At 55.8% G+C, this 15,191-nt stretch overlaps 1 protein-coding gene across 6 annotated transcripts in view; it reads left to right on the top strand.

The window, feature by feature from the left end:
- ARHGEF10 (Rho guanine nucleotide exchange factor 10) overlaps positions 1 to 15,191 on the top strand; it is a 53,792-nt gene that overhangs the window by 23,423 nt on the left and 15,178 nt on the right. For 3 of the 6 annotated variants that reach the window (XM_058659827.1, XM_058659833.1, XM_058659832.1), the window contains 7 exons: positions 3,018 to 3,095; positions 3,232 to 3,411; positions 5,227 to 5,343; positions 5,933 to 6,025; positions 10,387 to 10,557; positions 11,933 to 12,078; positions 13,105 to 13,280. In XM_058659827.1, coding sequence (XP_058515810.1) covers positions 3,018 to 3,095; positions 3,232 to 3,411; positions 5,227 to 5,343; positions 5,933 to 6,025; positions 10,387 to 10,557; positions 11,933 to 12,078; positions 13,105 to 13,280 — 961 coding nt within the window. The remainder of the gene's footprint in view (positions 1 to 3,017; positions 3,096 to 3,231; positions 3,412 to 5,226; positions 5,344 to 5,932; positions 6,026 to 10,386; positions 10,558 to 11,932; positions 12,079 to 13,104; positions 13,281 to 15,191) is intronic. The other 3 variants (XM_058659830.1, XM_058659829.1, XM_058659831.1) reach the window with 3 other exon arrangements.

Below are 15,191 nucleotides of genomic sequence, written 5' to 3'. Positions count from 1 at the left end.
TCTAGATTAGGGAAATTTTCCCCTCTTATTTCATTAAATACATTTGTAAATCCAGCTTTTTTTTCTGCACCTTCTGGGACTCCCATAATTCTTATGTTTGGCCTTTTAACAATGTCTTTCAATTCTTGAATATTTTTTTTGTCCTGATCCAGGTCTGCTTCCAGCTTTTTGTTTGTTTCCTCCTGGCGAAAGGAAATATCTTCTAATTTTGAAATTCTTTCTTCTGCTTGCTTCATTCTATTTTGGAGACTCTCCACTGTACTTTTAATTTGCTCCACTGTGTTCTTCATTTCTGATATATCAGCTTTCATTTGATTCATTTCCAGTGTGACATATTCCTTAGATTCCTTGAATGCCTGCTTTACATGCTTCTCATTGTTGACAAGAAGTTTTATAACAAGTATTTTGAATTCTATGTGCCCCATTTCTCGATGTCTTCTCCGTTAACCCTGAGGTTGGCAAAACATTTTGCTCCTTTGCAGGGGAGTCTTCACTAATAGTTACTGTGCTTTTGTCTCTTCTTTTGTTCTTGGTCATTGTGCTTCTACTTATCAGATTCTTCTCCTTGGGGCAGGTTTCTAAGCTGTGTCACCCACAGGTCTACAGGTCGAGTTTCCTTATTGCAGTTGGTACACAGCTTTTTGCTTGCAGTCACTTGTGCCACTCGCTCCAGAGAGTTCCAGGTCTGGGTTCTTATGTTAGATTTCCACCATGGTCTCTGTAGCCCCAGCTCCTGGCTCACCAGTCTCCACCTCCTGTGACACCGTGCTGAGGCTGCACCGTTGTCTGTACAGCCTTTTTCCCACTTCTGGTTGGAGCAGGTGTCAGGATTAGGGAGACACCAGGCGTCCTATATAGCTGTGTTGTTGGTGGTGCTGATCTTGTCAGAACCTGTTGGCTGTTAGGTCTGAGGGCCACATGGACCTATTTTGACCCATACAATGCCATAGTTGGTATTATTTTTCTGTGGGACCAGTGCAATGCAATGATTTTGGTGAGTTCGCCCCAAGCTCAGTTCATGCGCAGCTCACTGTTGTTCCCTGCAGTCTTTTCCACACTGTAAGAAATGGCGCCTGATGTGCCACTACTAGAGTTCTTGATCTGCTGGCCGTCAGGTCTGAGGGCTACTCAGCCCTGTCTTGGGTGGAACCTGTAGCATGCTACATTGTTGCAGTTCACTGAGACAGAAATGGGATCACTCCCAGCTCAGTATATGCGCATTTCTGCCTGCTAGTCCTTGCCTCCTAGCCCCTTGCCTCCTTAAACGAAATGGCGCCCGATATGGCTCTAGGTGGCAGACTGTGTTGGAAGTCCACCCTGTTCCTGCCCTGCCCGTCTGGGGTCTGCTGCTCTGTCTATGGTCCTGGTCAAATTAAACAGACCAGCAGGATGGGCAGTTCTTTGTCTGGGTTCATCTCCTTAGCTCCCCTGGTGAAAATCCCTTCATACCTGGTTGCTGGTGCAGTTCTGGCTGCGCTGTAGTTCAGGTCATGGCTTGCTGAATGCCGCTGGTGTATTGGTCACTGCAACACCACTCCATTGTTTTTGCTGCTTTCTTGTGTCTGTCAGCCTCCAGGTACCCCTCTGCTGTTGTTCTGTCCTCTCCTGTTTCCTGGAATGTGCCCTCTTTGCTTTACACAGGCTAATATTTCTTTGTCTGCTTAAACATGTCCTTACCCTATTCCGCCATCCTTATTTTCCAAGATTTATTCATTTTTATTGCAAAGTCAGATACATAGAGAGGAGTAGAGACAGAGAGGAAATTCTTCCATCTGAACAATTCACTCCCCAAGTCTGGGGACAATCTTGAGCGTGTGAGGGTGCACACATGCACACACATGTGTCTTCATGTATGGATTGTATGCACATGTCCACACACTGTGTAATGTGTGCATGATATGTGTGTAATGCATACGGATGTGTGCTTGTGTTGGTGTGGTGCTACTGTTCAGTTACATGTGCGATCTGCATGTGTGTATATGTGGCATGATCTATATGTTATACGTGTTCATAGATCTGTGGATACATATGGCATGTGGTGTCTGTAGTGGGATGTGTGTGTGTCGATATGTGATACGTGAGGTATGGTAAGTGGGTGCATATGTATGCCTGTTGGCACGTGAATGGCCACATGCTGGTCCAAAGCAACTCTGTTGGAATATGATGCTGTGTTCTCCATCTGTTGGAAAAGCCGCTTTCTGGCACATGCCTAGTGTGATGGAAGCACTGTGTCTTAGTCGCACGGTGCAGGCGAGAGCAGCCTCGGTGTGTGAGATGCGTCTGGCTGATGTGCAGGCCTCGCCACTCGCCTCCGAGCCAGCGGGCAGGCTGTATGCTCCCAGGGCCTTTGGAGTAGCAGCCTTGGTAACTGTCACTAGTAAGTCGCCTTTTCTGATCAAGACTGGAATTTTTAAAAGAAGATTTATTTATTTGAAAGGCAGAGTGAGAGAGACACAGGGACAGAGAGAGATGGTATTTCAGATGTCACTTTGCTCCCCGAAATGCCCACAGCAGCCCGGGCTGGCCCAGACCGAGGCTGGGAACCCAGACTTGCAGCCAGGTCACCTGGGACCGTCATCTACTGCTTCCATCACCGGGAAACAGGACTTGAACTGTCCAGTGTGGGGTGCCTGCATCCCCAGTGGTGACTTAGCCCTGTGCTGTGGTGCTGGCCCCTGGAAGGTTAAACACTTTAATGTGTGCTAAAATGTCACCTAGCCTAGTGTTTGACGTGTAATTTACAGATGATTAATTCACCAATACAGTGTGTTATTGCATGAGTAGATGAATTTGCTTACTGCAGTGCTTATAATATATATTTATGTTTTAAGGCAGGAAGCTATACTTTGCTTCTGTCACACTATTTAATCAACGCGCCATTCCTGGTGTCCTCAAGGCCTTTCAAAGTTGCCTAATTTTTTTAAAAGAAAAAGAGAACTTTGTCAGCAAGCCTCCACACAGAAGTGAAATATATCCACACGTTTTTTCTCCTATGGTCTTCTCATGTGTGCAACCAGGTGGTGAGAAGGTACATCCTGGGTTCAGTGGTGGACAGTGAGAAGAACTACGTGGATGCTCTGAAGAGGATCTTGGAGGTACCTAAATGTTTGTGTGGCCACACGCACACACACAAGTGTCCCTAAAGCTTGGAGCTGGATGCTGGGAACTGTGGGGTCTGCCCCACCCCCAGGTGTGACCCCCACGGGCGGGGTGTGCTTGTCTTCATGGCAGCAGTATGAGAGGCCGCTGTCCGAGATGGAGCCACGGCTGCTGAGCGACCGGAAGCTGAGGACGGTGTTCCACCGTGTCAAGGAGATCCTGCAGTGCCACTCCATGTTCCAGATTGCGCTGGCCAGCCGTGTGTCCGAGTGGGATGCTGTGGAGATGATTGGTGACGTCTTTGTGGCCTCGGTAATGGAACAGGCACTGCTTGGCACCTGCAGGCCTCCTCCACCTTCTCGGCCTGCATGTCACTATGTCCACCACTGCCCTAAACACCGGTGGGCCCACAGGAAGGCGTTCTTTCCTGAGGCTGCGCCACGGATGTCTCAGGACAGGGACCTGGTGGAAGCTTAGCACAGGTTGCGGGGAGAGATGCATCTCGTGGATTGAAAGGTATAACTTCCTCCAGCTGTGGTGTGTCACTGTGTCCCCTGTACCTGTGACATAGACTTCTCACTGCTATGAGAACGCTCACCATGACCACGTCCAAGGCCTCTCTGTGGGTCCTACCTCCCTGAGCCAGTCTCACCGTCTGTGGAAAGGAGTCTCAGTGCCAAGCAGGAAGAGCTCTAGAAGATTCCTCTTGAATCTAGATCTTTCTCTAGGACCATAGTGCCTGTAGACAGAGGCCACAGCCACCTGCCTGGAAGCCGTGTGCTCCGACTCTCTTCACATGTGGTTTTGGAGTTGACAGGCTGGCAGAGTGACTGCTGAATGCCCGCACAGTGCCTTGCTCCTTACAGAGGAGACATGGCCTGTACATTGATTTTGCTGTTGCAGTTCAGCCTCAGCTTTATCCTTCTGCTGTAAATGTTAGCCTTGGACAGTGTTTTTGAGAGTGCAACAGACCTTGTTAGCCTGCCTGTGTCTGTGCCTCAGCCATGGCCTCAGGCAGCTGAGCTGTCCCAGAGAGGGGCCATGGGAAGCGTTCTCTCTCTGAAAGCTGACTGCAAGGGCAGGTGTTTCCTGTTCTCCAAACCTCCATGTTTTTAAGAAAACAAAACCTACACAGCCAGAGGGCAGGGTGAGTCTCTCTCCTGCTCTAGGGTCATATCCAGGGAACAGTGACCACAGCATGATCCCACAAAGCAAGCTTGTCCCCAACTGCTGAACCCTAGCAGGCAGTGCAGGTGTCCCTGATCACTGAACCCCAGCAGCTGTGACCACTGAACCCCAGCAGCTGTGCAGGTGTCCCTGATCACTGATCCTCGGCAGGCTGTGACTAAACCCCAGCAGCTGTACAGGTGTCCCTGACCACTGAACCCCGGCAGGCTGTGACTAAACCCCAGCAGCTGTACAGGTGTCCCTGACTGCTGAACCCCAGCAGGCTGAGCAGGTGTTGCTAACTGCTGAACCCCAATAGTCCATGACCACTGAACCCCAGCAGCTGAGGAGGTGTCCCTGACCACTGAACCCCGGCAGCTGTACAGGTGTCCCTGACTGCTGAACCCCAGCAGGCTGAGCAGGTGTTGCTAACTGCTGAACCCCAATAGGCCATGACAGCTGAACCCCAGCAGCTGTGCAGGTGTCCCCAACTGCTGAACCCCAATAGGCCATGACAGAACCCCAGCAGCTGTGCAGGTGTCCCTGACTGCTGAACCCCAGCAGGCTGAGCAGGTGTTCGGCTGAATGTGTTGTCTTCGCCCTTTGGTGAACAAAACCCAGATTTCCACATATAGCAAGTTTTTTTTTTTTTTTTAAGATATTTATTTATATGCAAGTCAGAGCTACAGAGAGCAGAGACAGATCTTTCATGCGCTGCTTCATGCCCCAAGTGGCTGCAGCAGACAGGGCTGGGCCAGGCCAAATCCAGGAGCTGGGAGCCTCTTTTGGTCTCCCATGTGTGTGCAGGGAGACCCAAGCATTTGGGCCACCCTCTGCTGCTTTCCCAGGCCTCCAGCAGGGAGCTGGATGCGCTGTTAGTACAGGTTTCAGATCCTCCACACTTCCTGACACAGGGGTGCCAACCACTATGCTGTTTCTCTTGCCCCTCCCACGCCGCAGTTTTCCAAGTCCATGGTGCTGGACGCCTACAGTGAGTATGTGAACAACTTCAGCACTGCAGTTGCCATTCTGAAGAAGACATGTGCCACCAAGCCTGCCTTCCTCGAGTTCTTGAAGGTGAGTGCTCCGAGTCCTCCCTGGGCTTCCGTCCTCGTTGTGCCGATGCCCTGTATGGACTGATGTCCTCCCCAGCTGGATCCTCCTTGGTGTCCTCCCTGGGTGGTGTGCTCCCTGGGCCGGTGTTCTTCCTGGACAGAGTCTTCCCTGGGCTGGCGTCCTCCCCAGGACCAAAGTGAGGTTGCCTTTCTGCTGAGGGCATTGTGGGGAACTGGCGGAGTCTGCTGGCTCAGGCTCTAGCCCCCAGTTTCAGAGGAGGCTGGTGTGGCAGCCATCTGAGGAGCTGGCTGCCAAGCTCTGCCACATCATCTCCCCGATGGTGGCTGGAGATGCCCCAGTCCCTGCAGCGGACTTTCCTGGGGGCAGACGTGGCCCAGGGAGCTGTGCATACAGAGCCAGAGCCGAAACCCTGGGAAGGCGTGGGAGCTGCCACAGGACAGCAGTGATAGCTGGCATGAGCTTGCCTCTCCTAAGTAGGTGGGAAGGACTTAGTAGTGAATTTTGAGGAAGCCTGCCAGGGAGAGTCTGGGGTGGCTGTGTGGGGGCTGAGGTCTTGAGGTCACTGTGTAACAACTTGCTGTACCTACAGCAGAGCCAGGAGTCGGGTCCCGACCGCGTCACGCTCTATAGCTTGATGATGAAACCCATCCAGAGGTTCCCACAGTTCATCCTCTTGCTGCAGGTGAGCAGGTCGCTGCCCTCTTCCTGAACAGGTGAGCAGGCCGCCGCCCTCCTCCTGCTGCAGGTGAGCAGGCCGCCGCCCTCTTCCAGGCAGACGCCTTCCTGTGGGTTCCAAGTGAGCGGCTGCTTTCTGGCTCTGGAACTGGCTGGCCTGTGTCCTCAAGTTTGTTAGCAAAGCATTTTGCTGGCTGCAGTCCTCATCTTCTTTCATGGTCTTGGGGGCCCAAGAGGGGCTGGCAGGAGCCCTGAGGAGGCTTCACTTTGTGGAGGAGGCAGGGATGGACCCCTATCCCCATGAGGGCATGAACCCCACTTGGAGGTTGTCCTGGGTGTTTGGCTAGGTCCCCTGTGGGCCAGCTGTCACTTGGACTCCAGGCGCCTGGGCACCTGTGCCTGCCCTACAGCCAAGTGGAGTGAGGGTTGCTGTGTGTTCCGTGGGACACTGTCTCCCTGCTGGCGTTAGGGACACCAGCTGCAGTAGGTGTGCATGGCCAGGTGGGAGGTTGCTCTCTCCCTCCACGCAATGCACCCTCTCTCTGCAGACCTCCCCCACACCCTCTCCATATCCAGAGATAGCATTTGTCGGATGGGGGCTGGGTGAGGCTTTGGGACAGAATGGATGAAGTGCAGTGCGCCTGGCCCGTCTTGTTGAGGCTTTTGTCTGTTTGTAGTGGCTTAGTCTGGGGAACAGCCAAAGTTGCCAAGAGTGGAGCCCCAGTATGTGAGAAGAGCAGATATGCCAGAGTAGCCCCATGGGCTGGTGGCTTGGGGGGTGTCTTCCAGGTGGCTGTCCCCTTGCCTCCTTGTGTCTTCTCCCGTGGCCTAGGTTGATCTGTGTGAGGGTGCGAGCAGTGCTTCTGAGACTGGGAGTGTGCATGCCTCACTGGCCGTCCCTGTGGGGGCTCTGACGACGGCTGGGGGCTGCAGTTCCTCGGGCTGGGTCGGATACAGAAGAGACCCCCACCCAGCATGCGTTCAATGTAGACCTCAAAGTGTCAGAAATGAATTCCTTCTTGTTTCTCTACTTTAAAAAAAAAAATGACATAATACTTAAATCACTGAGAAATCGATTTTTATTTGAAAAGTCATCATCTCCTACAGGGGCGAACAACAGAGTTAGAGTGAGTGACTGAGAGAGCTTCTGTCCACTGGCTCACTCCCCAGATGGCCACGGCAGCCAGGGCTGGCAGCCTGAAGCCAGACATCTTGCTGACCTCCCTCCAGGGTGGCAGTGGGGCTGATGCTTGGGCCGTCACCTGCAGCCTCCTGGAGGCCGGCAGAGAGAGAAACCAGAAGCCAGGCACATACGGGCAGTGAGTGTCTCTAGCTGTGCCTTCCTGTCCGTCACCACAGCACCCTCCCCGGTGATCTCAGACCCAGGTGGCCCTTGTACAGTATCAGGAGGCACCTTCACTGTGAAGCACGTAGCTCCCGTCCTGGACTGTGCCCGGAGTACTCCCCTCCGCGGGCCTGCCCGACTCCCCGGAACATCCCCCACTGGGTGTGTGGGGTCTTTGTTAGTCTTGCTCGGAAACAAACCACTGGCCCCAGCCAGCCTGTTCGTCCTCCTTCTAGGGGCCAGTGGCTGGTGAACCCGCGGACTGTGGACTCTGGGTGGTTTGAGGGGAGTGAGAGGGGCCTCATAATTGGGGAAGAAGCACAGCCAGAGGCAGGTAGGGTCTGGCGTGATGTCATGGTGGTGCCAGGACTTGCTCTCTAGGGGTGTGGGCTGTGGGATAGGGGGTGGACTCACAGTGCTGAGCTCCCTCCTTGCCCACTGTGGTGCCCCGTGGGCTGGGCCACTGGACCGCCTCCCGTGGTGCTGAGCTCACACCCCCCACCCACTGTGCCCACTGTGGTACCCCGTGGGCTGGGCCACTGGACCCCCTCCCGTGGTGCTGAGCTCACACCCCCCACCCACTGTGCCCACTGTGGTGCCCTGTGGGCTGGGCCACTGGACCCCCTCCCGTGGTGCTGAGCTCACACCCCCCACCCACTGTGCCCACTGTGGTGCCCCGTGGGCTGGGCCACTGGACCCTCTCCCGTGGTGCTGAGCTCACACCCCCCAGCCACTGTGCCCACTGTGGTGCCCCGTGGGCTGGGCCACTGGACCTCCTCCCGTGGTGCTGAGCTCGTACCCCCCTCCTGTGGTGCTGAGCTCGCACCCCCCAGCCACTGTGCCCACTGTGGTGCCCCGTGGGCTAGGCCATTGAACCCCCTCCCGTGGTGCTGAGCTCGCACCCCCCCACCACCCACTGTGCTCACTGTGGTGCCCCGTGGGCTGGGCCACTGGGCCCCCTCCTGTGGTGCTGAGCTCACATCCCCCACCCAGTGTGCCCACTGTGGTGCCTTGTGGGCTGGGCCACTGGACCCCCTCCCCAGTGCTTCCCTGCCTCCCAGTCTGCTCCGTAACTGCTCTGAGGCTGGCTTGGGCTCTGCTATCCTGGTTGTACTTAGGAAACACCCTGATAGCTCCCACAGGGGGAGATTTTGTTTCTCCCACGAGCCATGCCCTGCCCTCTCCTGTTCCCTGCCCTGCCTGTGCCCCCACGGTTCTGCTCTTGTCTGTGCTATAGTGGCACTGCCAGTGTCTGCTGTTGGTGCTGGGATTAGTCCTAGGATTTAAAAAAATTTTTTCTCAATAGTTTTTTCAAAGCAACTTTATTAGGAAGGCAGAGTTACATGAAGGAGAGGGAGATCCTCTCCGCACTGGTTCACTCTCCAGATGGCTGTATAGCGGGGGCTGGGCCAGGCCAGAGACAGGACCAGGAGCTTCTTCCAGGTCTCCCCCAGTGTGCAGGGGCCCAAGGACTTGGGGCCATCCTCTGTTGCTTCCTCAGTTCTTTAGCAGGTTCAGAAGTGGGGCTGCCAGGACACAAGCTGGTCCCTGGGGTGTCGGAGTCACAGGGGTGCCTGTAAGGGGTGACGGTGTCATGGGAGGTGCTTGTAAGGGGTGAGGTATCCCAAGCAGTACCTATATGGGGTGACAGTGTTACGGGGGTGCCTGTATGGGCTGACGATGTCACAGGGAGTGCCTGTAGGGGGTGATGGTGTCACAGGGAGTGCCTGTGAGGGGTGACTGTCACGGCGAGTACCTGTGAGGGGTGACTGTCACGGGGAGTACCCATATGGGGTGACAGTGTCATGGGGAGTGCCTGTAAGGGCTGATGGTGTCACAGGGAGTGCCTGTAAGGGGTGACTGTCACAGGGAGTACCTATATGGGGTGACAGTGTCACAGGGAGTAGTTGACAGTCTTATAGAGAGTGCCTGTAAGGGGCGAGGTGTCACAGGGAGTGCCTGTGAGGGGTGACTGTCACGGCGAGTACCTGTGAGGGGTGACTGTCACGGGGACTAGACGTATGGGGTGACAGTGTCATGGGGAGTGCCAGTAAGGGGTGACTGTCACAGGGAGTACCTATATGGGGTGACAGTGTCATGGGGCATGCCTGTAAGGGGTGACGGTGTCACAGGGAGTACCTATAAGTGGTGACAGTCTTACAGAGCGTGCCTGTAAGGGGTGAGGTGTCAGGGAGGGCCTGTAAGAGGTGACATTCCCACAGGTGCTGGCTTAGCCTACTGTGCTAGCCCACAGACTGTCTTCCTATAATTTGTTTCATCTGGAATACATCTGTGGAACAGTGTGTCATTCGTCCAACCGGGAAAGTCAAACCCACTTTGCATCCTCCTTGTTGAATTGAAAGTCTGAGTGTGTAGTTCCATTCATTGCGTTTCGTGCTCAGTGAAAACCAGGGTGCCTCAAGTCCACGTGTGCCCCTCAGCTGGCCTCAGCTTGTCCTGCATGACGGCAGGTCAGAAGGTACCAAGAGCGCAAATATAGCTGCTTTTCCTTGAGGTGTGTTAGTGTGCAATGCACCCTGCAGCATTTGTGGGCATAGCTAGGGTTGCGGCTGTGGCAGTGACCCTGGCTGTGGCCATGGCCGTGACGCTGATCCTAGTCATGGCTGTGACCCTGGCCGTGGCTGTGACCCTGACCCTAGCCGTGGCCATGACCCTGACCCTAGCCGTGGCCATGACCCTGACCCTAGCCATGAACGTGGCCCTGACCCTAGCCGTGGCTGTGACCCTGACCCTAGCCGTGGACGTGACCCTGACCCTAGCCGTGGCTGTGACCCTGACCCTAGCCGTGGACGTGACCCTGACCCTAGCCGTGGACGTGACCCTGACCCTAGCCGTGGCTGTGACCCTGACCCTAGCCATGGCTGTGACCCTGACAGCTGACCCTAGTTGTGGCTGTGATACTGGTCGTGGCCGTGACCCTGGCTGTGGCCATGGCCGTGACCCTGACCCCTGGTGGGGGCAGCGTGGCATGCTGACCACCTCCCTTGCCCTGCTGCCCACAGGACATGCTGAAGAACACGGCCAAAGGCCACCCTGACCGGCTGCCCCTGCAGATGGCACTGACGGAGCTAGAGACCCTGGCCGAGAAGCTGAACGAGAGGAAGCGAGATGCTGACCAGCGCTGTGAGATGAAGCAGATGGCCAAAGCCATCAACGAGCGATACCTGAACAAGGTCCAGCCTGGCACCCACAGCTTTGCTCTGGTGCCCTCTCACGAGCCCGTTGGGACATTTGGGGGTTTCTGGATGCAGAGTTCATGATGGGAGGTGGTGGGCAGTGCAGGCAGAGGCTGAGGGTGATTGCATACTCTGGAAGGGGGTCAGAAACACTCTCGAGTCCCACATGGCTTAGGACCTCCCTGAGGACAAGAGCAGTACCCTCACAGCCCAGCTTTACTTCCGGCCATGGTGGTGAGGAAAGCCGGAAGCATCTGCAGACATGCTGTCTACATTCCCCAGCATGTGGGCTGAGTGGCAGAGCACCTTGTGGGTGAGGCTGGGCCTCAGCTTCAGGCCACAGAGCTGTCTTCTTGCAGCCGGATGTGGGAGTATGTGGACTTAGAGCAGACCCAGCCAAGGCCCTGGCCCATGTGGGATGTTCGTGCATAGGAGCTGTGAGAAATAAGTCACAGCAAGTATTGGCTGCTGCTGTTTCCCACCTGCCACTGGCCAGGGTCAGGGGACAGTCACGCCAAGCAGTAGGTTCTCCCTCCTGCTGTGGATGATGTAGTCAGGATGTCCTAGGCCTGAGGGAGTTGTCTGTGAGATGCCTGGCACTACTCTACACTAAGGCTATGTGTCCTTGTGGCTCTCAAGGGTTTGAATCAAGGCTGTGGGGCTGAGGAGGCCCCAGGTGTGGGATGACAGCCAAATGTGGCATGGGGTGCTCAGGGTCTGGCGGCTGCTGTGGGCAACAAACTGGGCTGGTAGCCCCGGCACAGGTACAGAGCAGACCTCTGTGGGCAGGACTCCTAGCCTCCTACTGGAGGCCCCTGAGGGGTGTCCGTGCTGTGGAGTTCCAGCGCACCCCAGGGTGCTCAGGTGTCTCCCACATTTACTTGGAAAACATCAGTCGCAAAGTGACTGCTGTACCTGCAGCTGTTCACAGCTGGTGTGAGGTTGTAAATGGTGTAGTGACTGACTGATTCCTCTGACAGGGAGGGAGAGAGAGAGAGAGAGATCTGGTTTGGGCCAGTCCGTAGCCTGGAGCCAGGAGCTGCTTCTGGGGTCTTTTACGTGGATGCAGGCGATGAGCACCTAGACCGTCCTCTTCTGCTTTTCCCAGGCCATGAGCAGGGAGCTGGCTGCTGACCCGGTGTCTCTGTGGGCTGCTGACCTCACATGTGGCAGCTGCACCTGTAGTGCCACTGTGCCAGCCCGCACCATGGGTGAGACCCGGGCTGTGTTCTGAAGCCATGGGAGGTGACAGCAGCACACGGGTTCTTGCATGTGAGATGCTGTGAATCGTCGATGCTGTGTGACTTGTTGCTGAAACTGTTTGCTTGGGACGTGCCAGGCCTCACTGACCATGTCCTTCCTGGCCCTGCAGCTCCTCAGCAGTGGGAACCGCCACCTCCTGCGGTCAGACGACATGATAGAAACTGTCTACAACGACAGAGGCGAGATCCTGAAGACCAAGGAGCGCCGGCTCTTCATGCTGAACGACGTGCTGATGTGTGCCACGGTCAGCTCCCGGTGAGGGCATGCCGGGGCCGTCTGGTGCTTGGGGACCTGAGCGTGTCCCTGTGCGCAGCTGTGTGGTCTGCGGCTCGCAACAGTCACTCCGTAGTTTCCTGTCCACTTTGCTCTCCTTAGCTGCTTCTTGGCAAACACTATTTAAAAAAATTTTTTTTTCTAAAGTCAGATTTACAGAGAGAAGGAAACAAAGATCTTTAATCCACTAGTTCACTCCCCAAATGACTGTGATGGCTGGAGCTGAGCTGATACAAAACTGGGAGCCTGGAGCTTCTTCCAGATCTCCCACAAGGGTGCAGGGTTCCAAGGCTTTGGGCCATCCTCCACTGCTTTCTCAGGCCATAAGCAGGGAGCTGGATGGGAAGTTGAGCAGCCGGGATTAGAACTGGCCCCCACATGGGATGCTGGTGCTGCAGGCAGGGGAGTAGTCCACATGCTACAGTACTGGTCCCTCCCAGGAACTTTTTTTTAAAAAGATTTATTTATTTTTATTGGAAAGGCAGATATACAGACAGGAGGAGGAGAGACAGAGAGGAAGATCTTCCGTCCGATGGTTCACTCCCCAAGTGGCTGGAGATGAGTCAATCCGAAGCCAGGAGCCAGGAGCTCTTCCAGGTCTCCCATGTGGGTGCAGTGTCCCAAAGCTTTGGGCCATCCTTGACTGCTTTCCCAGGCTACAGGAAGGGATCTGGGTGGGAAGTGGTGGATTGGAACCAGCACCCATGTGGGATCCCTGCGCATTCAAGGCGAGGACTTTAACCGCTATGCTATCGCACCAGGCCCTCCCAGGAACTTTTAAAATACACTTATTTTAATGAGTTACAGAGTGAAAGGCAAGAAAGGAGTGGGAGAGAGAAGAAACCCTGTGCCAGGACACAGTGACGAGTTCACAGGGTCGAGTCAGTGGAGACTGTGCATGGGTGGGTCAGCCTGTGCCAGTTCCATGTTCTAGGAGCTCTTCGTGGCTCCTGGTATCCAGTGCCCAGCCACGTGACATCCCGTCTGAGAGACGCCCTCTTGTTGCAGTGCCTCCCATGAGGGCAGCTTGGTGGCCAGCCAGCGGTACCTGCTCAAGTGGAGTGTCCCTCTAGGGCACGTGCAGGTGGTGGAGTATGGCAGCGGCCCAGGCCCCGGAGAACCAGGCAGGCTCCCCATGGTACACCCACCCGAGAGCCTGGCCGTGGTCGCCAACGTGAAGCCACGTAAGTCACTCCAACAGCCATGCGCTTTTGGCAGCTTGGACCCCACGGGCCACAGTCTTGTCGGGCCCTTGATGATGGCCCCAGAGCACAGGGTGGCGGATCTGGAATGTTTTAGTTTTCAAAGTTTATTTTTTACTTGACAACAGAGTAACAGAGGGAAGAGAGAGGGAGGGAGAAATATCTTCTGTTCCCTGGTTCGCGCCCTGTGGGCTGCTCCCAGGGGTACCTGCCTGAGCCTGGCAGTTGCAGGAGGTTCAGGCCTTGTTCCTCATTGTCCCCGGGGGTCGACAAGTAGGCATTCTGTCCACTGCCCAGGTGATCAAACCAAGCTTCACGCATAATGACAGGTGTGCCCCCTCCTAGGATCACAAGGCAGCTGTGGGGAGGGGACAGGTGTGTGGGCGGGTCAACAGTGAGCACAGGACAGTCCACACACATTAACAAATGACAGAGGGAGGCTGAATGACTGCTCCCGTCTGGTGCCTTGCTGGCCACCACTGCGGCCATGCCTCAGGACCTCCTCATCCTGGACGTGTGCTAAGGCTGTTGGTTCTTCCCCACCCTGTGAGAGATGGCTGCCCCTTGAGCCTGTGCAGGCTCTCCATGGGTGAGCTATCAGCAGAGTCCCCAGCCGTAACCCTTCCCTGGGGACAGGTCCGGGGAGGGGCAGGGAGTTGGTCACTCCATGATGGAGAAGTTGTTCTGTTAAGCTTTGCTCTTCTGATCCCAGTCTTCCTGTTGACCATGTGTGTAGTGCTGTGGGCACCTGGGGCACCAGGCAGCTCTTGGCCCTGGTCAGGGGCTCTGGGTGACACCCACTGGGAGTTCTCGGCATTGAGACCCGGTCCGTCGATCTCACCAGTGGCCGGCTGCAGTGCCGCCGCATTTCCCAGGGCCCTTGCTCTAGGCGCAGATGGGTAACCTCTTCTCCCCGCACCCCCAGGCATTTCCCGAGCCCTGCCAAGCAGTCTCCAGCCCCTTTGTCTCATCCAGAGGCTATTCTGAGAAGCTGAGTTATAAACCGTTCTTGGCTAATGCTCGCATGCGACCTTCCCGCGTGTGCACAACTGCTTCATGTGCGGGGCTGGAGATGCTGCTGCGCTGTTCCATGCGGGAGGCACCGTGTGGGCGGCCATGCCTAGCAACCCTTGCCTGTGCCGAGGGCAGCCTGGCAGCTGGCACAGGAACACCACAGTCCTGGAAAAACGCTGCAGCTCATGCGGGGGTCGCTGGTTAGCCAGGGATGGGGCATCATGACCTCTCTCGGGGCAGAGCCTGGTTCAGGGGCCCAGGGATTAGTGGAAGGTTCTAGAATGTGTGAAGTTACTGTGCAAAACAGCTTTTCAGGAAGGGCTGCTGGTGGGGAGACTGAGCCCCCCATGGCCCTAGTCCAGGCAGCAGCTCTGCCAGGGGCCCCAGCTGTCCCATCCTGTCAGGGGGGGCTGCAGCCTGAGATCAGTGACCCCAGCCCCCGCTGACAGACCAGCCACTGCCGGGCAGGAAACAGCAGCCCTCGAGCTCCCACGAGACAGGAAGTGACCCTCAGCAGTGCCCCCAGGAGGGGCTAGTAGACACCTGCTTCCTGTGCTTCCTGAGGACATGGTCTCAGGATTTCCCAGAAGTGAGACTGTTACCTCATGAGACATCAGCCCTGCTAGCTGGTCAGGTCACCTGGCCTGACCACAGGCATGGATGTCCAAGGTGTACCTGCCCAGCCCTTCTGAGGGGAAGGCAGAAAGCTGGGGTTGTGCCTTCAGAGGTGAGAGCTGCCCCTGGTGGGACAGCATCGGCCCTGAGGTCCTGTGCTGAGTCACTCTGCAGTGGCCAGGAGGAGGTGTGGACGTCAGCCCTGGGGTGGCAGCCATGCAGCATGAGGGCAGCCGGTCAGGGACAGCGTTGGCTCTCATACCA

This window comes from Ochotona princeps, unplaced genomic scaffold (assembly GCF_030435755.1).
Source record: "Ochotona princeps isolate mOchPri1 unplaced genomic scaffold, mOchPri1.hap1 HAP1_SCAFFOLD_116, whole genome shotgun sequence".
Classification (NCBI taxonomy): domain Eukaryota; kingdom Metazoa; phylum Chordata; class Mammalia; order Lagomorpha; family Ochotonidae; genus Ochotona; species Ochotona princeps.
This window is presented reverse-complemented; position numbering and strand designations above follow the sequence as displayed.